The sequence below is a fragment of the Microtus oregoni genome, unplaced genomic scaffold (genome assembly GCF_018167655.1).
Source record: "Microtus oregoni isolate MIOR12 unplaced genomic scaffold, Mior012 000086F_ref0000336, whole genome shotgun sequence".
NCBI classification, from domain to species: domain Eukaryota; kingdom Metazoa; phylum Chordata; class Mammalia; order Rodentia; family Cricetidae; genus Microtus; species Microtus oregoni.
Window position 1 is genome coordinate 4,022,883 of NW_024544552.1, and position 27,522 is coordinate 4,050,404.

Genomic DNA, 27,522 nt, shown 5'->3' on the forward strand with positions numbered 1-27,522 from the left:
GCAACTGATTTCAGTACTTGGATTCCTCAAAACCATTTATATACAGCACATATAAATCAAAAACTGGGTTCTCCACGCCCCAGGTTCTTGTGGCTGTGGGCGTCACCCACATAGCCCTGAAAAAGAAACAAGGGAGCGTTGTCTTTGGCCGGTGGGAGTTTGGTTCAGGCAGCAGCTCAAGCCCTGGAATTCTCAGGCCTAATGGAGGTGGTCAAAGAGGATCCCCGATCCTTGCAAATAATGGTGTAAGGCCCTCTGGCAGCCCCGCCCCCATCCTGTACTGTCCAAATTGGGGTTCAGTGTGCTTATCTCGCTAGGGATACAGCTCGAAAGTATAGTGCTTGCCTAACATCTCTTTAGGACTGTAGAACCGTGAGAAAGCACTAAGGAACCAAAGGAAGCCCAAAGTAACTTTTTCCTTGAGTGTCTCAGTCAGTTAACTCGGAGATTTTAGGACAACTTGGAAAGGAGGGAGTTGAAGTGAGCTGCCGAAACCCTCAGTGAAAAAACGAGGCGAAGTCGCTGTCTGGTAAAGCGAGCCGTACAAAATAAACACTTAGGTAGGTAAAGGCACTAAGTATAATCACGCGACGCTTTGGCCAAAGCTTTGACAAACGATGCTAGAAACTACGACGAGAGAGGAAAAGCAAAGACCCGGGGGCGGGGTGGAGGATGGGGGATCACCATCCACAAAGAACCGAACCACAAAACACAGCTTTAAAAAAAAAAAAAAAAAAAACAAAAACTAAGTCGTCACATGACAGCCCCGCCCGCTCCTCCGCAAAGGGAGGGGCTGCATGGGAGCAGTGCGTCATTTCCGTCCAGACCGGAACTCAAGATGGCTGCGCTCTTGCTGAGGTGACTTTAGCCTGGGGCTGGGAATCCGTGCCCGCTATCCTTGGAGGACCTGAATTGGGCCCTCAGGGTGGTGACAGCGGCGTAGGCGTACGGGGACAAGGAAAGGACCGTAGATGTGCAGGCCGCGCCCCAGGGATCCTAGCATCCCCCAGTCCTGCGCGGGCTCGGAAGGGCTTAGAGGTCACTCTGTGTGGATGAGTGCCGCGGCTGTCCCTCTGCTCCACCCACGTCTAAAGCCTCTTCCCAAATTGCTCTTGTGAACCCACCCAGGTCCGAGGCTCCAAAAACCTCTAACTTCAAGATCAGTTGCCCCATAGGCCTGCGGGGAGGGGGATTTAGGGACCATGGGGGAGGGGCTCCGTGTTGCACCTCCATGCTTCCTAATCCCTGGCAGTTATGCTGCTGTAACGCGTGGGCACTATCTGGTTTCCAAATGTATCCCTCCCAGCCCAGGGTTAGCAGTAGCAGCCGGAGTGGGTCTCTGCTGCTGCCCAGAAAATTCGCTTTGTTTTCATTAGCGTTATGTTATGGTGGATACCCCCGCTTTTCTCTGAAATCAATTTCCTGTCCAGAGATTTTCTTTTGTTCTGAATTCTTCACTCTTTTGGTATCATCCCCAGAGCCTCTATAGTTGTGAGGGCATAGACAGTTGTGGTACGAATTCCAACGCAGTTTTATGCCTGCCTATTTTTGGAAATTATTTGTTATGGAAAACTAACTTCAGTGCTGTTGAAATTCCAGTCCCTGATTCTCCCAAATGTGTTTTCATTTCTCTTTCCACTTCAGTCATGCAGTATAAAAATAGAGGAATTCTGTTTAGTTTTCTTTGTTACAAAGTGAGTCTTTGGAAGTTGGGGTCAGTTATCTTTACTCTTATTTTCATGGTGCTGTGCATTTTCTTAAGCGTCTCTTCTCTGAGATACGACAGGACCAGTTTTCCAGAGCTGCGTCCTTCAGTCTTAGTTACGTGACGCGTAATTGAATGCCTTCAAATTCTTTGATGTAACATATGTTGGTGACTGTTAGGGCTTGTTGGGTGAGTTAACATTTAGCTTGAAATGATCGTATTGGTTTCAAACATTTCATTTTAGGAGTTTCAGGGTTAGTGTTTAGAGTCTTCATCTTTGGGTTCTTCCTGGAGTCAGCCAGTCTCAGGCTGAAAATATTTGAAGAACAAGTTACAAAAAGCAGTTTGAGTTTGTTACCTGACAAGTGTTATGCTGAGTTCATGTGGATGAAACTGTAGGTATTACCCTGCTGTAGCCTTCTGTCATTCAGATACTCATTCTCAGTCCAGCACTTAATGGGTATTGTTTGCTTCAAAACCTTTGTTCTCGTGTAGGCATGGGATTGGTTTATCTGGACTGCCTGTTGGTGTGTGTATATATACATATATATCAACTTTTCCCCGTTGATTGTATTTGGACTGCACATAGGTAGCACCCCTCTTTCTTAAACCATATGGCATAACATTTATGGAACATTTAAATTATATTGGGCATAATAAGTAATACAGAAATTATTGGAAGTATTGGACAATGTGCTCAGGACATCCCGGGCCCTACAATAAGTGACTTAATCAGCTGCCTGAGGAGGCTCACACCCTCACACCTGTAGTCTCAGCACTTAGGAGACTGAGACAGGAAGGGTTGCTGTAATATTGAAGCCAGCCTGAGCTATAGCATGAGTTCCAGGTCAGCCTGGGCCACAGAGTAGAATCCTATCTCAAAACAAAGCACTTGCTTCTAGCCATAACCCTTTACAATCTTTTCACTTTCCTTTATTGTGGGTGTGGGTGGGCACACATGCGCCGTGGCTTGTGTGGGGAGGTCAGAGGACAATTGTGACTCCCAAGGGTCCAACTAAGGTTGGCTTGGTGGCAAGTGCCTTTGCTCTCTGAACCGTCTCGCTGGCTCCTTTCCAGCACAGAAAGTCTTTTCAGAGGTTCTGGTTGCACGTGGAACACAAGGATAGATACTTACTTTCATATTTCAAATAAGGCTATGGAGTTCATGCAGCTTGTTTCTGTAGGGCCTTGTGTCGAGCGTACATTGGTATTTGGGGAAACAATAGCACCAGACAGAAGAACATGCGGTAGATTCCAGCCCACATCTGCAAACTCTTGCTGGGTAGCTGAGTGACAGGGCCTAACTTGGTGTGAGGAATGTGTGCCCTGCAACTTCAGAGACAATTCAGTTGATTTAAAGAGATTTGTTCCCACTTCTTTCAAAGAGCCCTCAGTACACAATGTCTGCATTCACCTCTTGCCTCCAAAGGGAAGAGAGAGAACTGAAGAAGGGTTGGCTGGGTTTTTCTCTTCGAATAATGGTCCCTTCTGATGCTCTGTTGTAGAGCATAAGGCTCTTGAAATGATATGTGTCTAATGTCGATGATTTGATGGACATCATAAACCTTTTAGAACACTATTGGATTTAGACGATTGTTTGTTTGTTTAGACTTTTGTTTGTTTTGTTTTATTTTTCCAGAGCGGGTTTTTCTGTGTAACAGCCCTGACTGTCCTGAAACTTGCTCTGTAGACTAGGCCGAACTCAAATGTAGACTCTGCCTGCCTCTGCCTCCCTAGTGCTGGGATCAAAGACATGTGCCACAACCTACTGTCTAGAAAGCTAATTCCTAAACTATTAGATGCAGGAGTTTAAATTTTTTAAAATAAATTATCCAGGTAAGATATACTATTTGTTCGTTTTTGGTTTTTTAGTTTGGTTTTTGAGACAGGGTTTCTCTGTAGCTTTGGCTGTCCTGGCACTCTTCACTCTGTAGAGTAGACCAACCTACCTCAAACTCAGAGATCCACCACTGTCTGCCTCCTGAGTACTGGGATTGAAGGTGTGCATCTCCACTATCTGGCTCAGGTTTGGGGTCTTAATAAGCTCTTCTATCTCCACATGCCTTGCACATAGTGAACAATTCTAATTACATAGAATTAACATAGTAAATGTTTTGGCTTCCAGAACTTCATTGTGGTCACCTTCTTCAATGCTTTGGAAGTGTTCGCTGGAATTAGGAGATTAAAGAATGTGTTGTTGAATGTTTTTCTTTTTCATTTTCCTTTTTGGCTTTTTGGACAAGGTCTTGATATAGCCCTGGCTGGCTGGAAATTGCTGTTTAAACCAGGGTGGCCTTGAATTTACAGCAGTCTTGTGTCTTACCTCCGGAATGCCGGTATTACAGTTTACAAACCTGATTACCTGAGTTTGATCCCAGGATCCACATGTTGGAAGGAGAGAACCAGGTCCTTGCAAGTTGTCTGATTCCCACATGTGTGTTGTGGTGTACACCATCACACACAAAATAAATAAAATGTAATTTTAAAAAAATTTAATTATTTTTTTTTTTATGTGTATGAGTGTTTTGCCTGGTCTATGTACCAGGTGTGTGCCTGGTGCCTTCAGAGTCCAGAAAAGGGCGTTAGGTTTCCTGGAATTGAAGTTACAGATGGTTGTGAATACCATGTGGGTGCTGGAAACTAAACCCTAGTCCACTAAGAGAGCAACATGTGCTCTTAACTGCTGAGCCATCTCTCCAGTCCATGTAATTTTTTTTTTTAAGTAGCAATTTTTAGGTAGAAAAAGTAATTATTTTTTGTAAATACTTTTTGTGGGAATGGAGAGAATTTTTGCTTTCTCATGTTTTTATACTACCATGTAGAAAGCTTTGGGACTTGAAGTTTGTCTCTGTTAGCTGGAAGTAGGTGGTAGGCTTTTAATTTTTAAAAATTGTTTATTATTATTGCATGTGTGTGTGTGGCTGTGTGCACATGTGACAGAGAGAACTCTGTACAGTTGATTCTCGTCTTTCGCCTTTAGGTGGGTTTTGTAGGACTGAACTCAGGTTGTCAGGGTTTTATAAAGTGCTTTTATCCACTGAGCCATCTCCCTGGCTCCAGATGGTAGTTTTTGAAATGACCTGGCTTAATATTAGGACTGCCCATCCTCAGATCCCTTGTTCTTCAAAATTTAATTCATCCATTTGGAGCAGGTCTCTGCCATACATAAACTATGTGCTTCCTAGTGTCAATTTCTCATTTTGGCTTTTTTAGTTTTTGCAATGCTGGGGATTAAACCCAAAGCCTTATCCTTTGAATTTTAGGCAAGCGCTGAACTATTACAACCCCCTTATTAAACTCTTGTGTTTTATTTAACCTATGTCGGGATCCGGGACCAGTCCGCACCTAAATTATTTCTCGTGCCAAAGTTGAGGTGTGGTCAAACAACCTCCTGTAAGACCTAGCTTTAAAACAAACAAAACAACAACAAAAACATCCTGAAGACAAATGTGAACTCCTAGCACTTGGGAGGTGGGAAAGACTTTAGCTACATAGTGAGTCTGAGGCCAGCCTAGACTATATGAGACCCTGTCTCAAAAAACACACAACAAACTTGTTTCTTGTCTCACAAGACTATATATATATATAGTACATATATATATATGTACTATATATATATATATATATATATATAGTACAGGTGGGGAAGTTGATATGCTGGTGTTAGTGACTAAATTTGTCTTCTTGAATCTCTTGCAGACACGTTGGTCGTCACTGCCTCCGAGCCCACCTTAACTCTCAGCTTTGTCTCAGAAAGTAAGTTTTGAAGTCTGTTATGGAATTCCTTTACACTGTGTGAAGGTGTGTCACTGTGATGGATTTAATAAAAAGCTAAACAGGGCTATTATTGGTTTAATAAATAACTAGGCAGGAGGTATAGCAGGGACTTCTGGACAGAAAGAGCTCTGGAAAGAAAGGCGGAGTCTCCAGCCAGCCGTCGAGAACACAGGATGGGCAGTACAGAGTAAAGGCAACTCAGCCACGTGAACAAATGTTGATTAAAAGATTAAAACGTAGGAAAAATTAGTCTACATACTATGACTCTTTTATATTATTAACTTTTTTCCTCATGAAAAGGCTGTAGAAAGCTGGGTGTGGTTCCTGCACTCCAGAGGCAGAGGAAGCTGAATCTCTGGGAGTTTTACTTTTTCCTGCTAAATATTTATTCCTAGTTGTTGACTTCAGCAGTTGCCTTCAACAATTTTTTTTAAAGGTTTTTACCTTGGAAATATCAAAAACCTTATACTTTCAGAAAATAAGAATAGTACATTTTTGGTCCTTTGTGTTGGTCTCATTGCCTTGTTTCTTCGAGTAAGTCTTGCAGTGTGGCGCAGCATGGTGTTGACCTTCGGTGACCCCAGCGTGAGCCTCTGTGTGCTGACATTATAGACAGTCAGTGTGTGTGTAGTCCTGTGGTCATTTCATCCAGGTTCATCAATTGCTAACATGTTTGTTTGCTTACATAACAGTATAATTGTACTAGCATAATCATTATCATTAAGAAATTAGCTGATTAATGCTTATCTGATACACAGCTGATTTTCGAATTTTCTGTTTATACCAAATAATGTACTTTAGAGAACTATGGCCTTTTTATTCCTACAGCCAGAACCTAGTCAGACTCATAAATATACATAACTATTATGTTTTCTTTTTGGTTTTGTTTTTTTTTTTTTTAGGCTTGGGTTTTGTTTTGTTTTGAGACAGGGCTTCGTGTAATTCAGGATAATCATCAAGCTTGATATGTGGATAAAGATGATACAGAACTTGATCATCATGCTTCTACCTCCTATGTGCTAGGATTGTGAGCTCTTTTGCTGGCCTTATACTTACTATGTGGTCCAGGCTGGCCTTGGCCTCCCAGTCTTCTTGCCTCTGCTGGTGTGCTGCTGTGTGCCACTTTATCTTTTTATGGTCTTTACCTTTTCTTCTTTTTTTTAAATTTTTTTTTTTTTCCGAGACAAGGTTTCTCTGTGCGGCAGCCTAACTGTCCTGGAACTCTCTCTGTAGACCAGGCTGGCCTTGAATTCACAGAGCTCTACCTGCCTCTGCCTCCCGAGAGCTGGGATTAAAGGAGTGTACCTCCACTGCCTGGCGTTCTTTACTTTTTTCTATCTAATTTTATCTGTATGGGTGTTCTTGCATTTTTGTCTGTGTACTACATTTATTCAGTGTCTAGGAGGTCAGTTGGATTGCCTGGTACTGGAGTTACTGTTATGAGCCACCATGTGGGTGCTGAGAATCGAACTCGGGTCCTCTGGAAGAGAAAGCAGCCTCTGCCTTTAACTTTTGAGCCTTATCTTTTTTTTTTTAATGTATTTTTCACCCGTATCCTTTATATATATTTTACTTATTGATGTGTGTGTGGTGGGGCTCAGGGATGGTCAGGTGATGGTCAGAAGACATCTTGTGGGAGTGGTTTTTCTCCTACCATGTGCATCCAGGGAGATCAAATTTGTCAACAAGCACCTCCTCACTGAGCCATCCTCCTGATCCAACCATTCCTTTCTTAAATAAGACATCTAAGGGCTAGAGGGGTAGCACAGTATAAGAGCATGTACTGTTCTTGCAGAAGACCCAGATCAGTTCCTAACACCCATGATGTATAGCTAACCCTCGCCTGTAACTCCAGCCTTCTGGGTTCCAACACCCTCTTCAGGCCTCCTCAGGCTTCTGCAGTAACATACACACACCCACACACAGATACACACACACATGATTAAAATAAGATAAAACTTTAAAAATACACTTTTTACTATGTAAAATACAAACCTTAGTCCTTTTTGAACCTCTTGTTTTATTTTAGTGCTGTTCCGTTGGGAACCACAGCCAAAGAAGAGATGGAGCGGTTCTGGAACAAGAACACGAGTTCAAACCGTCCTGTTTCTCCCCATATCAGTATCTACAGGTAAGGACACTGGAGCTGGATGGTCTAGAGTTAGCCCTTTTTTAAGTAACTTATTGAATGCAGCACATGGGAGCACGTGGGAGCAGTGGGCTGAGCAGTAATGACGGTACTGTCCACACCAGCGTGCAGCTTCTTCATCTGTCGGTGGGAGTGTCTTGAGAAAGTTCACCACAAGTGAAAGATTTCTGAATGCACAACTGCCAAAAAGAAAGTTCAGACGCAAAGAGCTCATGAGTCAGAGGTGTTTCTGGAATTGCTTGCTGTTACATTGAAGACTTCACACACACTTTGTCCTGTACGTTGCCGTCACACCACACAACACTGAATTTGAGACTGTGGAATGTTTTGTTTTGAATTGTAGCGTTTTTATTTCACATACAGAGTGTTCTGCTCTTATGGTTTAATTATGGAGAACAATGACTTTTAGTACTTTCCTACTATGAGTCCTTAGCATATAAACAGCAGAATCTTATAGCATTGGAATGTGTTATGCTAGGTTGTTTGATCTTAAAATTGCTGTTTAAAGTCCAGCCATGGTGGCACAGGCCTTTGGTCCCAGGCCTTGGGAGGAGGAGGCAGGTGGATCTCTGTGAGTTTGAGACCAGCCTGGTCTGCAAAACAACAGCCAGGGCTGTTTCACAGAGAAAAAAAAAATTGCCATTTGAGGCTGATCCAGGTGGTGCACTTGGGTGCTGAGGAAGGAGGATCAGGAGTTTAACCTGTCCTCGGTTGCATAGCAAATTTAAGGCCAGCCTGAGCTATGAAAGAACACACAAGTTCATACGTTTGCACTTGTGTTAGAAATGTGACTCGCTCCATTGAGCTAAAGTTATCAGGCTGAGAAGAGGGTTCAGTAGGTTGAGGTTCTTCCTGCTAAGCCTGACGACCGAGTTTGATCTTCTGGTCCCGCATGGTGGAAGGAGAGAACTGACTCCCCAAAGTTTGCATTTTGTGTACCATGGTACACTAAATTATACATGAAATATTTTAAAATAAATAAGCGAGCTAACAGGGGCTATCTTTTCCTTGGGCTCTAGGGGAATCCATTTGTTTTTGCAGTTTCTAGATTCTGGACGTCTTGCTCATTTCTCGACTTCATGATTTACTAATTTTTTTATTTATTGGTGCTTTAGACAGGGTCTTACTTAGCTCAGGCTGGCTTCAGTCTCAGTGTGTAATTGAGGCTGACCTTGAATTTCTTACCCTCCTGCTTCCACCTCAGTAGAGATTGAGATTATAGGTTGAGTCCACCATGCTTGCCTTATTGCATATACTCTTTAGATTTCTTTCTTTCTGTAGGGCAAACCTTGCTTTCTTTTAAGGATTCCTGTTTTGCACAGAAGTTACACTCTTTTACAGTCATTGTTTATTTTGATGCTCAAGTTGTTCTAGCCATGGCTACTAGGAGTTCTTCAATATGGCATCAGTACTGGAGTGTTAGATGTGCTCGCTGCTACCAGCACGTCATTGACTTTAGGTCCTCTTGTCGGATAGAGCTAAGATATATACTGTGCTTGCAATTGTGTGTGTGTGTGTATACATATATGTTTGTTCATCTCTTGTTTTCAGAAGTAGAAGTGCTAGCTGATTTTGTTTATGTCTTCTTAAAGAATCCCTATAGAGCTTTTAAAAATTAAAAATAAATAAACACTAACTCAGCAAAGCGTCTTGAGCTTGCTGCCCTCTTTACTTGGGTCCCTGCCAGGGGATACTGGTCATTTTTTTTTAACCACCTCCACAAATACCACAACCCTTCAGGATTTTTTTCCAGCTCAGATTCCAGAAATAATTTTTATTGTAGAAATTGGACATTGTACCCTAACAGAAGGTTAATAAAGGATCTTAGTATATAGGGTAAATGGTGAGAGCCTGTCTCAAAATGAGGGGAGGGGGCTGGGGAGGGGTAGGTTTATGAGGATGGAGATAATTCCAGATAAGCCTGGCCTTTCTTCACAAGTCGATTGAAAAAATTGACATTAGGTCCAATTATGGAACTTTGCATGAAAAAAGAAACAGTAGGCAACGTGGGGCTATTTCCTAAATAACATGCCAAGGAAAGGTGTCGGAAGTAGTTAGCACAGTGCTTCTGTTTCTTTGTTTTCTGAAACAGAGTCCTATATAGTCCAGACTGGCCTGGAATGATTTAAGTTTGTTTTTTGTTTTTTGAGACAGGGTCTCGCTGTGTAACCTGAGGTTACAGGCATGAGTCACCACAACCAGCATGATTGCTCTCTAGCTGAACGAGCTCTGATTGGCACCAGTGTGGGGCCTTGGGTGAAAAGAGTCAGAGTTGTATTTATTTCTTCTTCTCAATGGTAGCAGTACTTTAGTTTTGTAAAATCAAGGAATAACTCTTTAAAAAGATTTAGTTTTATTAGATATGTATGAGTGTTTTGTTGTTGTTTGTTTGTTTTTGGCATGTACACCACTTACATACATGTCCTGTACCCTCAGAGGCCAGAAGAGGGTGCCAGATACCCTGGAGCTGGGTTACAGGTCATGGGTGCTGGGAACTGAACCTCTGGCCTTTGCAAAAGGAGCAAGTGTTTTAACTGCTGAGCCATTTCTGCAGCCCCAAGAGATACTTGTTATTTTTACTTATTTATTTTTGTTTTTCAAATGGTTTCTCTGTGTAGTCATGACTGTCGTGGAACTCACTCTCTAGACCAGGCTGGCCTCAAACATAGAGATCCACTTACTTGCCTCTGCCTCAGAACTGCTGGGATTAAAGACATGTACCACCACATCTGGTTTTTTTTTTTTTAAGATTTTTTTTTGTTTTGTTTTGTTTTCTTGTTTTTGAGATAGGGTTTCTCTGTGTCACTTTGTTGCCTATCCTGGAACTAGCTCTTGTAGACCAGGCTGGCCTCAAACTTACAGAGATCCTCCTGCCTCTGCCTCCTGAGTGCTGGATTAAAGGCGCCACCACCGCCCAGTTTAAGATGTTTTTTTAAAATGAATCTTTTTTTGTTGTTGTTCTTTTTTGCAGTGTATTGAACTCAGGGCCTCATGCATGATACATAAGCATTCTACCTCTGAGCTGTGTACTCAGTCAAAGTTCTTATTTTCAAAATTAGAAAGTGGAAATAGGAATGTGAAAGCTGGGTGGGGTTTTCTTGCTTTTTGTTTTTAAGAATTTCTTTTATGTCTGTGAATGTTTTGCCTGCATGTATTTGTATATACCAAATGTATGCTTGGTCCCTTAGAGGTTAGAATGCTTGACAGGACCCCAGAACTGAGTGTGAACCACCACTCAGGTAATGGAAACCAAATTTAGGCCTTCTGCAGGAGTAACAAGTACTCTTATCCATTAAGCCATGTCTCTAGCCCCAGATGGCTTTTATTTTTTTGTTTTAAAATTATGTATCCTAAAAAAAAAAAAAAAGCAAAAAACAAAAACAAATCCTGGCATCCTTTTTTAAAATTGTCTTTGTATGTTTCTTTGTAGATGGTCTCTTCCCATGGCAATGTCCATTTGCCACCGTGGCACTGGTATGGCCTTAAGTGGAGGTATGTATTTATATTTACATACACACATACACATACACAGATCTTTGTGTGCACAAAGGGATCTTTGAAACTGTGTTTCTATGACTCTTATCCCTGCCTCTTTTGTACCTCAGTAACTTGACTTAGAGTGAATGTAATCCCTTTAAGCTTGACTTTTTTGGGGGGAGGGTTTCAAGACAGGGTTTCTCTGTGTAGCCTTGGCTGTCCTGGAACTCACTATGTAGATCAGCCTGGCTTCAAATTCACAGAGATCTGCCTACCTCTGCCTCCTGAGTGCTGGGGCTAAAGGTAGCATTACAACATCCCCCAACTCTTTTTACCCTTTTTATTAATTCATTCCTTTAAAAATTAATTATGAGTTCCCACATTCCCACTATAACTCATTAGCATTTCCTATGCTTGTAGGACTGACGTTGGGTTAGGTTCCCAGAACCAACATGGTGTCTCACAACCATCTGTAATTCTAGTTCCAGGGGATCCAGCACCCTCTTCTGGCTTCTCTGGACACCAGACACACAACTGGTACATATACATATTTGCAATCAAAACCCCATACACATAAAAATAAAATAAAAATCTTTTAAAAGTAATAAAAAAAGAAAAAAAAAACGCCAGGCAGTGGTGGCCCACGCCTTTAATCCCAGCACTTGGGAGGCAGAGGCAGGAAAATCTCAGTGAGTTCGAGGCCAGCCTGGTCTACAAGAGCTACTTCCAGGACAGGCTCCAAAGCTACGGAGAAACCCTGTCTCAGAAAACAAAACAAATAAACAAACAAAAACCAAGACATAGTAGGCTTTATTCCTATAGAATATGTTCCAAGAATTCCCAGCTGGTCATGGTGGTGCATGCTTTTGACCCCAACACTCAGGAGGCAGAGACAGACCACTCTCCTTGAGTTTGAGGTCAGTCCGTTCTACTTAGTGAGATCCTATCTCAAGCAACAACAACCAAAAAAAAAGAGTTCCTGTTTCTTTTGAGATTCCCTGGATCATTATTCTTTTTATTTGTAATGCCTACTAATGACTGTAAATTTAATTAGCTACATATAATTCTGAATATAGGCTGTTATGATTATTGTTTGTATTAATAATCGGCGTAGTAATCTTGGGCATTGGACATGCACAAGGACTGTCACCAGCAGAGGACGTGCTGAATAGAGCTTCACTCTAAGTTAGCATTTGCATACTCCTGAGTCCGAGAGATTCCGGGGAAGCAGATGGCCAGAACATATTTTATTAGTGTAACAGCGTTGTAGATAAAGATAACAAGGTTCTACCAATCTAAGTTTTCATGGTCACTTGGAGAGCTTTCCTGGGATTCTTTAGGTGTTTTCATTTTTATTGCAGGGCTTTCAAAGAAGTGTCTGAAAGAGTTTTTGGCAGCTTCTAGAAGGGGCAGAGCACTTAGTGCCAATCACATAGCCCCACATAGCACTTTACAGACATGGCAACTTTAGCTGCTCTGTACTGTGCTCTTTGAAGAGTCTCTATTCTGGCACCCAGGTTCTAGGAGGGGTCTAGAGGGGCTGTTCCCAGAGGAAGATACAGGAAACCTCAGACTTAATGTCTTCGGGAATTTTCACATGGGACTGACTACCCTGGGACTCAGGTAGGCCGGGCTGACTGCAGACTGTGTAGTCATCGTGACTGATCCAGCAGTAAGGTGACTTCTCAGCTGTCAGTGAGGTTTGGTTTTTTTAGTTGTGAGGGATGTTAAAAGGGGGAGTAACTCGTCATACTGCAATTTCATTTTACCTTCAGAATCCCTGTAGCCAGGGCAGGCTACACCACCACAAACCTCCCTCCTGTTCTGGAGGTTGAGCCCCAAACCACATCTATGGTAGGCTAACACTTCACTCCTGAGCCAAATTGGACCCTCTCACTATAACATGAGATACAATCTGAACATGAGTTTAAATTTTTCTATTTCTTTTTAAGATTTGTGTGTGTGTGTGTGTGTGTGTGTGTGCGCGCCGCATATATGTGGAAGCAGGATCCCTTGAAACCAGGATTCAGGCAGTTATGAGCCACCCACTGTAAGTGCTGGGAATTTATCTTGGGTCTCCTGGAAGAGCAGTATACTCTTAACCACTGAACCATCTCTCCATCCCTGTCCTACCACTATTGTTTTTTGAGGTTTTTTGTTTTTGTTTTTTACAGGTTTCTTGTAACCTAGACTAACCTCAAAATTTATATGTAGCCCAGGATAAACCTGAACTTTTTAAAATTTTTATTTATTTATTTATTTATTTTTTAATGATAGGGTCTGGCTGTCCTGGAATGCACTGTGTAGACCAGATTGGTCTTGAACTCACAGAAATTCTGGCCCTGCTTCCTGAGTGCTGGGATCCAAGGCCAGTACTACTACTCCCAACAATCCTGAACTTCTAATCCTCCTCTATCTCCCAAGTCCTGGGATTATAGGCATGTTTTACCATACATGTTTTGTTTGGTTAAGCTTTTTGTTTCCTTTTGTTTTGTTTTTGTTTTTTTTGAGACAGGGTTTCTCTGTGTAACAGCCCTAGCTGTCTGTAAACCAGTATGATCTTGAACTCACAGAGATCTGCCTGGCCTCTGCTTCCCAAGTGAAGGCATGCACTACCACCACCCAGCTTTGTTTGGTTAATTTTTTTCATTTTTATTTCTAAGTGTTTTTCCTGTATGCATGTCTGTGCACTGTGTGCACACCTGCTGCCTGAATTGTCCAGAAGGCGTTGGCTCCCCTGGAACTGGAGTTAGAGGTGGTGTTAACAACCATGCGGGTGCTGGAAAATGAACCCAGCCAGGTCCTCTGGAAGTGGAGCCATCTCTCCAGCCTACATGTCTTATAAAATACAGTTTTATTGTTTTTTTTAATTGTGTGTGTGTGTGTATTTATTTATAGGGGGATATGTACACGTGAGTACAGGCGCCCTTGAAGGCTGGAGGTGTTTAATCCCCCTGGAGCTAGAGTTTCAGGTGGTGTAAGCTACTCATTGTGGTTTTGGGGAACCAAACTCTGGTTCTCTGCAAGATCAGGATTCACTTGTAACTGCTGAGCCATGTCTCCAGTCCCCCATACATGGATTTTATTGGTGCTAGTTTCAAATCCAGGGCTTGTATATGTTAGTCAAACATTTTGGCAACTAAAATACATCCCTGACCTAACTTTTCTCTGTATCAGGTATCAAGAAGTGTCATAGAACCCAGCTTAATCCATTACACTACCTGAAGGCTTTCTTTTCCCTAGGGGTTTCTCTTTTTGGCCTGTCGGCGCTGCTGCTTCCTGGGAGCTTTGAGTCTTATTTGATGTTTGTGAAGTCCCTGTCTTTGGGTCCAGCACTCATCCACACAGCGAAGTTTGTGTTTGTCTTCCCTCTCATGTACCACTCGTGGAATGGGATCCGACACTTGGTAAGTTAGTTGTGGATTTGTATGTTTCCTCAGTAAAGGGAGTGGGAAGGCTAAGAGGGTCCTCTCCCTTATTTCTAAGTTTAGTGTTTTCCCTTCTTCCCACCACTTTTCTGATACTGGGTCATCGAACCCAGGGCCTTGCACATGCTGTACCTTTACCCTTAGAGCTGTCCTTCATTTGCTTGTTGAGACAGGCGCTCTCACTGTGTAACTCTGGCTGGCCTGGAATATGCTGTCTAGACCAGAATAGCCTTGAATTTTGTGATTATCCTCCTGACTCTGCCTCCAAGTGCTGGGATTATAAGCATGAGCACCACACATGGCCAAACCTTGTCTGTCTGTCTGCTTTCATTTTATTATTTATTTACTATTCATACAGTGATCCAGGGGCTTGAACTCAGGTTGTCAGGCTTGACAGCAAGTGCCTTTTCCTGAGCTGTCTTGCCAGGCCTCTAGTACCATTCTTGAGGCTAGTTGTACTGGGTCTTTACTCAAGGTCGTGTCCCCCCACCCCACGCATTCCTTTTTAAGTGTGGGTTAGGCCAGTACTGAAAGGAATCATTGTGAAGTTTTAAGAGGTATGTAATTATTAAAAGACCCCTGAAAGCAGATCTGACAAAGAAGACCTGTCTTATTAGATAAATATGAACTGGTCCCTGTTAATTGTCAGCACTGTTCTTGACACTGGGAATTTAATTGAGAGCTAGATATAAGCAGTTACTGCTTTCAGTGTAGCATTCCTTTTCACCCAGAGTGACAAGTCTGGGCAGACTCAGGTATATTCTCTTTAGATTGTATTGAGTAGCTGGAAGGAATGAGAGCAAACACAAATCAGGTGTCAAGGATTCTAGGGTGGTTTTTGTGCTTCTTGTTGTCATGGTTTCTTAGTGTGCTGCAGGGAATTGAACCCAGGATCTTGTGCATGCTAGACTCTACCACATAGCTACATCTTCCATCCTTTTAAAAAACTTTTTACTAGTTTAAATTTTATTTTTACTTTATTTGCTGTGTTGCCTGCATGTATGTCTGTGCACCAACCATGTGCATGCTTGGTGCTCATGGAAACCAGAGATGGTATTGCTTTGAGTCACCTTGTGGGTGCTGGGAACCAACCCTGGTTTCTTTGGAGGAGCAGGCAGTGCTCATAACACTGAACTGTCTCCCCAGACACTCAATTTTTTTTAAAAGGTCTCATGTAGTTAAAATTGACCTCAAACTTATTTAGCCAAGAATGGCCTTGAAATTCTTATTTACCCAGCTCTAGCTCCAGATTGCCAACTGCGGGGATGATGAGTAAGTGCCATCATGTCTGCTTTATTTATTTTTGGCTTTTTGAGACAGGGTCTCATAAAACCTAGGTTAGCTGCAAATTTGCTGTGTACCAGGCTGGCTTTGAACATACCCAGATTCCTGTTCTATTTTTAGACAGAACTTTACTGACTTGCCCAGGCTGCCCTGGTCCTCACCCTGTAACCAGGTGGACCTTGAATTCATTATCTTCCTGCCTGGCAAGTTTGAGCATTTTAAGAGTTTGTATTTTGTGATCCTTACTCTTGTATTATTCTCCAAGAAGAGTTAAAGTGTATTTTTCCAATCTTCCATTATTTTTGAACCCAAACAAAATATCAGTTGGATGCTTTTGCCTTAGTTTGACCTTTTATAACCTCCACATCAGAGCAACCTCAGAGACAAACATTTTCTGGATTTCAGTCTGGTCCATAGACAGTTGAATGAAAAAAAAAGTGTGAGACTAAATGATCTATTAAATTAAGCATATTTATCAAGTACTCCCTGGAGCGGTGTTCAGTTTGATTTGAAGTGACTTCTAGTCCTGAGAGAGACAGTGGAGATAAAGGCAGTTCCACTAATGGCTTTCGACTCCCCAGAACAAAGCTCCATAAAGAAAATCAGCTGAAGGCTTCACATCTTGGCCCAGATGGGGGCTTATTTCTGTCTGTTTTTGTCTTAATGTGGAGCTGGACTTAGGGGTCACCTGACAATCCCAGAACTCAGGCTTTTTGCCTTGGTTCCTACCCATTAGGGTAATCTCTTTGTTGAGATAAGTGAGCCACTTAAAGGCTTTAAGCCCTAAATCTGCTTTTATGTTTTTCTTTTAAAAAGCACTAGCTCCGGGTACAGGTCAGGTTTTAACTGCTTGCCATGAAATTGTGTCTGACTGGAAGGTCTTCCAGGACGGGGAAATGGTGTGGTTATAAAGGAGGAGCTGAGGGCCTTTGACCTTCTGGAGGCTTCTCCTACCACCACTACCCAGGACTCGGTGTCTTGTGAAACACTGAACTCCATGAGCAAAGCGGCTCCTTGTGGAGCCTGCTCAACGCTTCATGTCATCTACCTAGAAGCTGGCCAGGCATTGGGATGAGGGTATCCTCTCCGCAGTGACTCCTGAGTCAGTCAGTTTTATGGTCAGCCTGTAGAGGTTCATGTGTTAGCATGTGGTGAGGCTGCTTCGTGTGCTCAGAGTGAAACCTGAACACTACTTTTTGCCCTAGAGCAGTGGCTCCCAACCTTCCTAATGCTGTGACTCCTTAATACAGTTCCTCATGCTGTGACCCCAACCATACAATTATCTTGTTGCTACTTCATAACTGTGATTTTGCTACTGTTATGAGTTATATTGTTATATAATATATATGTAATTATAATTATATCTGATAAGCAGGATACTTGATATTCGGCCCCTGTGAAAAGATTATTTGACCCCCAGAGAAGGGTCTCTACCACAGGTTCCAAACCACTGCCCTAGAGTGTTCATACCCTAGAGAGTGAGAGAGTTGAGAGTCTGGTTTCATTTGTTTTGGTTTTGGTGCTGGAAACTGGTAACTGGTAACTCAAGCTAGTGCATAAAAGGCAAGTGCCTTACCACTAAGCTACAGCCCCTCCGTTCTTAGGTTTACAAAATGTGACCTTTGACCCAGTGGGAGACAACCACTTAGTGGATTGATACCAACAAAACAAGATGAAGACTGAAAAGAAGAAGGAATTTAAATGCTCATATTATATATACATTTCTACTATGGCCCCACTTAAATTTGAGAGCCAGGTGTTGCTGTAAGTGCCTGTGGTCCCAGCTCTTTAGGAGCCTGAGGTTGAAGGATCTCTTGAGCCTAGGAATTTGAGTGTATCTTAGGTCAATAGAGAAGACCTGGATGGGAGAGCATGGACGAAAAAGAAAGAAATTGATTAAGAATTAAGATTCTCCTGAGGGGTGTGGCACATGCCTTTAATCCCATACTCAGATAGGCAGATTCCTATAAGCTTGAAGCCAGTTGGTTTATGTAGAAAGTTCCAAGTCAACCAGGAATCTATAGGAGATCATGTCCAAATATATATATATATATATATATATATATATATATATATATATATATAGAGAGAGAGAGAGAGAGAGAGAGAGACAGACAGACAGGGCAGTGGTATCACGTGCCTTTAATCCTAGCAGGTACAGGCAGCCAGATCTCTGTGAGTTCAAAACCAGCCTGGTATACAGAGTGAATTCCACATAATGCCCTATACTGTACAGAAATATGTTTGGGCCAGACATGGTGAATACCTATAATTCCAGCACTTAGGAAATTTAAGCAGAAGGATCTTGAATTTTTTTATATTGATTTTATTGAGCTCTACATTGACTTGCCTCCCTGCCTCTCCCCCCTTCAGCCCTCTCCCAAGGTCCCATGCTCCCAATGTACTCAGGAGATCTTGTTGGATCTTGAGTTTTACGCACGCTGAGCTACAGGACTTCTAGGCTAGTCTGGATTATACAAGATTTTTATCTCAGAAAACAAAGCTGTGTTTTGAAGGACTCTCGTTCAGGAAACATGGATCTAGATGTGTTGTCACGCTGGGTGGGTTTGTATCTGCACAGTCTGGAATCTTTTGTTTACAGGGCGTCTGGCCTTCTGGAGAACACTTGCCTTAGCAGCCCCACATGAGAGGCTTATTTCAGTGATGGCGAGGTAGGGGTAGGTACTGTGTTGTGACTTTGCGGAGATTGAAGCTGGGGCACAGGATGTAGTACTCTGTAGTACTCTTCTCTGGAGTCCCTCAGAAGGGAGCTGTCCACTCAGCAGGTAGAAAATTTCTGAGGAAGGAATTGTAAGAGTGACTGGGGTTCTAATTACTAAAAATAAAACTTTCTTCTCTTTTTTCTGCAGATGTGGGACTTAGGAAAAGGCCTGGCGATCCCCCAGGTCCAGCAGTCTGGAGTGGCTGTCTTGGTTCTTAGTATGCTGTCCTCTCTAGGACTGGCAGCCATGTGAAGAGCTGAAATTTCCAGCATTGTCCTAATCATTATTACACTGATTTATATTCCTGTTTATTATCACTCTTATCGCCAGCCACCAAAGTTCCCCTGATTTGTTAGATGCCACGTGCTTCAGATCCCATAGAGCTCAGCAGATGCTTGAAGAACTGTAGTAGTAGGAAAGGCCGTCTTCCCTGGGCCAGGAGCCCTTCCTCCCTCTCCACATTTGACTGATTTGTGCTGAGGGTCTGCTTTCACCTACTTCTTGCTGAGACAGTAGAAACAATGCCAGTTCTGTGGCTGCCCTGGGTGCCACTGTCTGTAGGCTGCTGGCTTAAAGGACAATTCTGTTCATTGGTCAGCTCGGGGCCTTTAGCACCCACACAGCGGGACTGAGAAGGGAGGTGGAGGTGGAGGGGATTACTCTGCCTAGCTAGAAGGAGGTACAGAGCGAGCTGGATCTTGGACGCTCGTGCTTGGAGAAAAGATGCACAGCTTTTGATGGATGAGGACGATCCAAAAATTGTATTTTCTATTCTTTCTGTTTTTCACTTCTAGTGAAACATACCTTTAATGTCATGTTTTCTGATCTAAATTCTTGTCCCATCTTCTTTGGAAACGATTAAAGTACTACTCATTTCTCATGTTGATTCTTTGAAATCTAGTGAGGGTCAGTAGAAAGGATCTGTCTCATTTCTGCCCCTTCCTTTGGGTCTTGGACATTTACACCCTCCAGCCTGACCTTTCCCAGGGAGAAATAATTATCCTACAACTGACCACTGGGAAAAATATGACATCATCACATACAAGTAGTGAAGAGACTTGGGTACTACAGGGAAGCCTTAGGAAAGAGCAAAGAGGGGTAAGCATGTTGAGAGCTTGCTTTTTGGGGGAGGGCTGGGTGATTTGAATCCGGGTTTCTTTGTGTAGCTCTGACTGTCCTGGAATTTGCTCTGTAGACCTTGCTGGCCTTGAGCTCACAGAGATCCGCGTACCTCTGCCTCCTGAGTGCTGAGATTAAAGGTGTGCACCACCACTGTCTGGCTCTGTTGAGAGGGTCACATCCCAAACTGGATAGCTAGTTATATACTTCCTGGTACAGTTCAGCAGATATTTCATTTAAGGACACCTGGTGCCAGTAGAGGTGATAGCTAAGGGTTAATGACCTGCAGAGAAAGATTTGGGCAGCGAGGGGGTGGGGAAACTAGTAGAGAATTTTTAAAGCCGAGCAGGGGTGTGAGGTGTCAGAATCCTAGAAAAATATATATAATGGGAGAGCTTGCTGTTTTATCCCTACTGGGACCCTGAATCCTTAGCAGGAGTGCTTTGTCTGTGGCGCTAGGGGAGGCCAGCTCCTTGTACATGCCAGCAAGCACTGTACCACTGAACTAGTCACTAGCTAGGAGAGCTAGTTTAATAGTTTTTCCAGCTCCGGACTAAGAGATTCATCTTGGGACTAGGTACTTGACTCCGTGGTAGTATGCAAAAGTCTGTGGTTCTCTGGCATCAAGAAAAATACTACTCCAGGAGATCAGTCAAAGCAGTGGATTGAAGACACGGGCATCAAACAGGAAGACGTGAATTCAGCGGTGGGGTGGGGCTTCTCTAGTAGTCTCATGAAATCTTTGAAATAGGGTCTCCCCATGTATCCTTGAGTGGCCTAGAACTCTAACCCAGGCTACCCTCCAGTTGGTGTGGTCTTACTTCTTTACTTCTGCCAACCCCCCCCCCCCCCCCCCCAGTGCACATTAGCATCACCCTCGGCTCTTGGCCACCTGTATTCCCCGTTCCAAGTAGTCTTTGGCCCTAAGTAGTGATTACTTCCCCTTTTCTCTTGACAGGCCCTGGGAAGTCTTGTGTAGCTAAGGATTGAACCTAGGGTCCCGTTCATGCTTGCCAAGCATAGCCGTAGCCCCAGTCCCATTGTCTTTTGTTTGTTTTTGAGACAGACCATACCAAGTTACCTAAGCCCAGGCGGACCTTGAACCTGCTTCAGCACCCCAAGTAGCTGGAATTACAGAATATGCCATCACATCTGACTATCCTGGGAGATTGTATAGAGTTCCTCCAGCTTGAAACAGCTGTCTTCTAAGTTGTCCTTTGAGTAGGGTCAGTGTTCATGAGAAAATACCTTTGGCTTTAGACTTGGCAAGGGCATTAAATTTAACAGCCAGTGCCAGAAAGGTGCCCAGCAGGGCAGCGGTAAACAGATTGGAGGCTGCAATGCATGTAGACTTCATGACTCTTGACCACTTCTCAACCATCTAGGGACTGAAGGAGCAGTGGAACACCCCAGCTTTTTCCTTTTTCTACTTATGAGCTGGTCTGTCTGAGATAGCTCAGTGGGTATATGCTCCAGCCACCAAGCCCGACGACCTGAGTTCGATCCCCAGGGTCCACATGGCAGAAGGTGAGAACCAACTCCCACAGTCCCACAAGTTGTTTTCCGACCTCCACAAGCTTGAGGCGCACCTCCATATATTCATTAAGTTAGTGGGTAAACAATCCTAGAAAGGGTCACGTGTCCTACCTGTGATTTTGAAGATGCTGGTTTACATAGTTCGGTGCTCTGAGGGTTTACCCTCACGTCATGCAGACCAGTTTCCTGTTGGTCTTTGTTGAAGTGTAAATGACATTCTTTATCAAGACCTGCTTGCACGCCTTTAATCTCAGCACTTGGAAGGCAGAGGCAGGCGGATCTGTGAGTTTGAGGCTAACCTGCTCCACAGAGTGAGTTCCAGGCCAGCCTGGTCTACACAAAGAAACACTGTCTCGAAAAACCAAAGTAAAGACGTCTTGGTGTTCTTTCCCCTACTCTTTCCCTGCCTTCTCTCAAATTATGGGTTACAAAAGACAGCCATAGAACAAGGAGAAGACCCAGGTCAGTAAAAGACTTAACAATGTTTATTTGCCCAAATTTGCCTTTCCTCCTGGCCCACCATTTCTCTGTTCACGTTTCTAAATACAGGGTCTTCCGAATTCCAGTCAGTCCCTAAAATGTCTCCTGAGACTCCTCCCCTGCAGAGTTAGAGCTTTGCAAGTCTGGGTCTCAGCTAGACAAGGACCTACTTGCGAGTCTTAACACGGGCTTGCAGGTGGGGACTTGGGAGAGTTAATTGGAGTTTGGGGCCCTGGTGTGTGGCCTGCAGAGGGGTGTGAGCTTTGAATTTCATCTGAGTTGTCACCATCGACAGTTGGGGAACTGGGAATTATGGTCGGGTTTGCTGCTTGCTGTACAGTCTTTGTGACAGATTTCTTCTGTTTCTTCTGACTGTCAGGGTCATGGGGCTGTCGGGGTTAGAGTGGGAAAGATGATCATATTTCTGGTTAGGCCAAGATAATCCCCAGTCAGCCTCAGAATTCAACTCCCTTTCTTCCTACACCATGGGCAGGTCAAGAATAGTTATATTTAACCTCCCCTTGAGACTGTTTTATACTGGGGTTAAGGCTGGGCAACAAGATGGCTTTGTTTTGTTCCTTAAGACCTTAGTGACTAAAGATTAGGCAACACAAGACAGAACTGGTTAGAGGTCCCTCCCCTTGCTGGATTGGAATAACAGCTTTGAGGTTGAGAAGAAGTGGAGACTGTAGGAGTTTGGGTTAGATGGGAAGGCTGGATACCTTGCCTAAGATTTCAGGGCGCAGTCCATTAGAGGCCTTGAGTAGATCAGGATTCTTCTGGATCCATTTGGTGAGGGAGGCAGCAGCAGCAGTTGTGCGGGAGGTCAAGGTCACCCGAGCAGGTGGCACCTTCAGGGGCATTTGCCAGGTGCCCATGAAGGAACCCCAAGGACTTGCCTAAAAGAAAAAGGGAGTGTGCAACAGGTCCTCATGGCTGCTGTGTCTGCTTGCCAGGGCTTGCTGGCCTCACGTTCCTTCTGCCCCTTCTGCATCTTAATAACGAAACATCTGAAGGGATCGTCTCCTCACTCTTCCTCTCTTCAGCTATGATGCTGGTTTTCTGCCCCTTTCCTTACAACACAAATTTTGCATTCTTTGGCTAAGCGTGATAAAGGAATCCTGTGCTTAAATATTGAAAACACTGTTTACATATTCATCATCTTCAGGACCTCCATGTGCTCAGCACAGCTCTGTCCTGTGGATAAATTGGTTAGCAGGTTGGGGCACTCACAGACTGGACTCTAATTTTCCATATGGTGGTTGTAGCCCCATTTTTATGCATCAGCCCTTTTTGTTTTGTTTTGAGACAGCATCTATATAGTCCTGACTGGCCTGGCATACACTATGTGGACCAAGCTGACCTCAAACTCACAGAGATCCTCCTGCCTCTGCTTCCTGAGTGTTGGGATTAAAGGTGTGCACCACTCACCTGGCTAACTCTTACCTTTTTGATGGGAATGGGCGTGGGGAATCTCACCTTGGAACGGGGCACCGAAGGCAAGAGATGACCTCGATCGTTGGCAATAATCTGAGTGTAACCTTCATGAGTAGAGGCTCTCTGTGGTGGAGGTGGAAAGAGAAGTACTTGAAGTGAAAGGGAGGAGAAAACGAAGTGTCTGCGGGCTTGCAATAGAGGCATGGGAGAGGAGAAGGTGGACCATTAGAAGGCTAAAGAAGTTAGGTGGGTGAAGAAAGAACAGGAGGCCAGTCACCATCAACTGGCCTTGGAGGGCACTGAGCTCGGAGTACCTCTTTTGTTGGCTTGGCTGGAGACCAGTTCTGCAAGTACTTGGGCGAGAAAGCTTTTTCATACTGTGGAGAGAAAGAGGAGACTCAAAGGCTTCACTTCAAAGGCTCAGGAAATCGTGACACAGTTCTCGGTACCTGAACGCCAAAGGCTTCAACAACTATGTGAACTCTAACTCACTCTCACAAGGGGTATATAGGGAGGGGGGAGACTAAGTGATGGGTTAAAAAGAAGGCAGAAGTGGGCACTACATCTGGGAAGAAAAGGACCCAGCTGGAGGGGGGAGACGAGGGAGGGACTTAGAACAACAGTATACTTCATACACAGTCGACACGTGTGTGAAGATGCCCCAACAGTGCCCCGAAAACACGACAGAAAGAAGAAAGCACATACAAAAAGAGAAGACATTAAAGACAGAAGAAAGTGTTTCTGTTTCGCCAGCTGTGACTTGAACCCAGGATCTGGTACCTACTAATCAAGTGCAAGATTACAATCTGTGCTCAAGATGTGTGCTGCCCAGCACATAGCAACCGGCTGCATGTTAAACATGTGAAAAGGAACAAGTAAACTGGGCACTTTAAGCTAAGTATGAAACACTGGAAGGCTGGGGTGTAGCTCAGTGGTAGGGTACTTGTCTAGCACGGACAGAGCCCAGGGTTTGATCCTCTGCACTAGTCAGGAAAAATGGATTTTAACGAGCTAGTATAAGAGAGGTATGTGTGTGTGGAGGGGGTATAGAATTTTTAAAATAATTTAAAAAATATCAATATTAAAATACTTTGGTTGGGGCTGGAGAGATGGCTCAGAGGTTAAGATCACTGACTCCTCTTCCAGAGGACCTGAGTTCAATTCCCAGCAACCACATGATGGCTCACAGCCATCTATAATGAAATCTGGTGCCCTCTTCTGGCATGCAAGCATACATAGAAGGAATGTTTTATACATAATAAATAAATAAATCTTTTTAAAAAATTAAAATAAAATACTTTGGTTTTATTGGGTTCCACTTGAGCATTATTAAATTTAATTTTTAATTTTCACATAGCTGCTAAAGCCTTTAAAATTATGTTTGTGATTTACTTTGTCAGGCAATGCTGGACTAGACCAAGGGTAAGTAACCAAATCCCTATTGCTTCATGCTTTTGAATGACCATAGAGCAGTGAATGTCATACCTACTAAATCTGTCTGTCTGTCCTTTCGTCAGTCCGCCCGTCCATCCATCATTTAAGGCCCCTAGGGGTCCAGCTTTCTGCCTCTGTCTCCCTGGCAAAAAATGTTTTTTTACAGCCTGGAGGTGGTGGCTCTCGCCTTTAATCCCAGCATTTGGGAGGCAGAGGCAGACAGATCTCTATGGGTTCAAAGCCAGCATGGTCTACAAAGTGACAGGGCAACCAGGGCTGTTACACAGAGAAACCCTGTCTTGAAAAATAACAACAGCGACGAAATAATGGATCTTACAAACATTTGTGTTGCTTTAACAAAAGGTAGTTGGCCATAATGATACACACACCTATAATCTCATTACTTCCCAGAGTGAAGTAGGAAGATTTGGAGTTTGTGGGCTAGTCTAGGTAGGCTACAGAGGAGCAATACCTTACCTCCCCCCCCCACACACATAAAAGAAGAAGAAGAAAATCCACTAAAATTTGAATTCCAACTGAACAAAATGTTATTTCCAAAAAGAATTCCAAAATGTGTAGACAGGGTCTTCCAACAGGGTCTTCCGACAGGGTCCCACTACCACACTCTGGCTGGCCTGGAACTTGATATGTCGGCCAGGCCAGCCTCAAACTTTCAGTGATTATTTTGCCACCTTGTCCTAAATACTGGGATTACAGGTACATACCACCATGGCGGGATTTGTGTGTGTGTGTGTGTGTGTGTGTGTGTGTGTGTGTGTGTGTTTGAGGGGGGTTTCATGGAGCTCAGGCTAGCCTTGGATTCGGTTTGTAGCCAAGGATACCCTGAACACCTGACCATCCTGCTTTGCCTCCAAAGCCCTAGGATCAGCGGGAGCACATCTACACTCGCTTTAGTTACTACATCTTGAATTTTTCCAAAACAAATTAGGGAGAACTGTCATGTAAATAGCTGTGACTTTGTTATTTGACTTACAAAGCCTAAAGCGTTTACTCTGGCCTGTAAAAATAGAATCCCTGCCTTCTGGTTTACACTCTACAAGCTTAACTCAGGCCCTTTTGGCTGGTTCCTGGACCTTCCCAACTGTGAGGTGAAACCCTCAGTCCCCTCAGCGTCTGTTTGGGGAGCAGAATGTGCTGGAGGGGTAGGCCCAAAGGTAGAATCTGGAAGGTAAAATCAAATGTCGGGGGTAGAACGAGAACTTACCTGGTTGGCACTGTAGTTAGTGGCCATGATCCTGTCCTGTTTACACTTGTTGCCTGGCAACTGCAGAAGGGCAGCCTTCTGGGAGGACCTCCCAATCAGCAGGGGTTGGCTATCTTCTGGGGCTCACACTGCCCCCTTCCTTTTTCTCTGAAACCTAGGTTTCTTTTTTTTTTTAGAGTGTGGAGGACCAAATAAACATGAAAAAAAAGTGGGCAGAGAAGCAGCTGCCTCTTTCCCCAACATGTTAGCCCTGCTTCAGAATTTCAAGGTTGTCTCTGAATGACATCTTCAACTATTTAAACAAACTGGGACACTAAGAGCTGAGTCTGTGCGACAGTGTGGTATAATGAACTAACTGTAGAATTAGGAACAGGATGGGTCCTTATTTAACATGGTATTATATGGCTTAAGCCCCTGGCGTCCCTTCGATAAACAGCTATCATTACATACTGTGGAGATGGCCTACTTCGTACAGTGCAGGATAAAATGAATGAACTATCCAGACGTTGTAAGCGCACAGTGGGAACTGAACACAGCCAAGACACTGTTTACAGAATAACAAATAGGAAGCCACCAACTTGTTTGCTCCCAGAAGGAAATGTACGTCTCGTCTTGGTCCTTAAACGACTCCTGTCTCCTCCATCAGTCCACAATCACAGAACCTAAGAACATAGGTTCATGGTGTCGGTTAGGATACGGCAAATCGGGACCTACGGTGGGAAACTGAGCGGGGGTGATGACAATGTAAGATTAAAGTACCAGGTTTGGGAGGATCAAGTGATGGTGCCTAAATCTGCTAGATGTAAAACTGAGAAACCCTCTGAGACTCCCCCAAATTCCTGTTAAACCGATTGACTCATCTACTGGGGTCTTAGAACTAAAGAGCGCTTGTCAGTTATATAGCCTCAAGTTTTTTAAAAAAGAAGAAAAGAAACAAGTCCAAAGAAATAGGTACTTCAGAGCCAGATATGGCAGGGCATCCCTGTGATCCCAGTATTCAGGAAGCAGAGGCAAGTGGATCTCAAGTTCAAGATCAGCCTGAGCTATGTAGCCTTTGGGAGAGACCGGGCGGTGATGGTGCATGCCTTTAATCCCAGCACTCTGGAGGCACAGGCAGGTGAATCTCTATGGATTCGAGGCCAGTCTGGTCTACAAGAGCTAGTTCCAGGACACGCTCCAAAGCTACAGAGAAACCCTGTCTCAAAAAACCAATATAAATATATGAAGGACTCACAAGGCCCACACCTCTCCGGGCTATATAGGCAGTTAACAGTTGCTGGGGGAGGGGCTCTCAAGGCTCCACCCTTTACATGGAGTCATTGGCAGTTAATGGTTGCTGGAGAAGGGCACGACCTTTTTCTTTAGTGTTGTAGCCAGCCACTGGTGGGTTACCTCCCACTCATGCGAGCAACCCTGAGCTCAGTAGGACATACACATTCACACGCACACCAGGGCATGGTGGTGCCTTTCATCCCAGCACTTAGGAGACAGAGGCAGATGTGTCTCTGTGAATTTGAAGTCAGCCAAGTCTACATAGTGAGTTCCAGGCCAGCCAGGGCCACACAATGAGACCTTATCTCAACAAACAAACAACAAACATCCCTATAACGTGGCAGGGGGACTTGTTGGGGGGGGCAGAGGGAGGTTTATTGGGAGGGATAAGAGGATAAGATCAGAATATGGACATGTATGAAAATGTCACAGTGAAACCATTACATAATTAATAAATCTGGTTTAAAAAAAGGAAG

At 43.8% G+C, this 27,522-nt stretch overlaps 2 protein-coding genes across 4 annotated transcripts; one reads left to right on the forward strand and one right to left on the reverse strand.

Annotated features, from left to right (window-relative positions):
* Nucleotides 1-804: 804 nt before the first annotated feature.
* On the forward strand, nt 805-19,419 carry LOC121442082 (succinate dehydrogenase cytochrome b560 subunit, mitochondrial). The gene is made up of 6 exons (XM_041643555.1): nt 805-858; nt 5,405-5,461; nt 7,512-7,613; nt 11,062-11,123; nt 14,352-14,515; nt 18,691-19,419. The coding sequence occupies exons 1-6, from the start codon at nt 839-841 to the stop codon at nt 18,793-18,795; spliced, it is 510 nt and encodes a 169-aa protein (XP_041499489.1). The 5' UTR covers nt 805-838; the 3' UTR covers nt 18,796-19,419.
* Nucleotides 18,521-25,823, reverse strand: LOC121442081 (protein Flattop). Of its 3 annotated transcripts, none has more exons than XM_041643554.1 (5): nt 25,775-25,823; nt 23,430-23,492; nt 23,125-23,238; nt 22,401-22,577; nt 18,521-18,617 (listed from the first exon to the last, which is right to left on the reverse strand). In XM_041643554.1, the coding sequence occupies exons 1-5, from the start codon at nt 25,799-25,801 to the stop codon at nt 18,600-18,602; spliced, it is 399 nt and encodes a 132-aa protein (XP_041499488.1). In that variant the 5' UTR covers nt 25,802-25,823; the 3' UTR covers nt 18,521-18,599. The 3 variants fall into 3 exon arrangements, with proteins under 3 accessions (XP_041499488.1, XP_041499487.1, XP_041499486.1); XM_041643553.1 differs by lacking the exon at nt 18,521-18,617 and adding an exon at nt 21,671-22,067 and having other exon boundaries at nt 23,158-23,238; XM_041643552.1 differs by lacking the exon at nt 18,521-18,617 and adding an exon at nt 21,671-22,067.
* Nucleotides 25,824-27,522: the final 1,699 nt, after the last annotated feature.

Coding starts and splice junctions, on each gene's coding strand:
- LOC121442082 (XM_041643555.1), top strand. CDS start 839: ATGGCTGCGCTCTTGCTGAG. Junction 7,614..11,061: donor CCCCATATCAGTATCTACAG/GTAAGGACACTG, acceptor GTTTCTTTGTAG/ATGGTCTCTTCCCATGGCAA. Junction 11,124..14,351: donor TGGTATGGCCTTAAGTGGAG/GTATGTATTTAT, acceptor TCTTTTCCCTAG/GGGTTTCTCTTTTTGGCCTG.
- LOC121442081 (XM_041643552.1), bottom strand. CDS start 25,801: ATGGCCACTAACTACAGTGCCAACCAG. Junction 23,493..25,774: donor CTAACTACAGTGCCAACCAG/GTAAGTTCTCGT, acceptor TTCTCTCCACAG/TATGAAAAAGCTTTCTCGCC. Junction 22,578..23,124: donor CGCCCATTCCCATCAAAAAG/GTAAGAGTTAGC, acceptor TTTTTCTTTTAG/GCAAGTCCTTGGGGTTCCTT.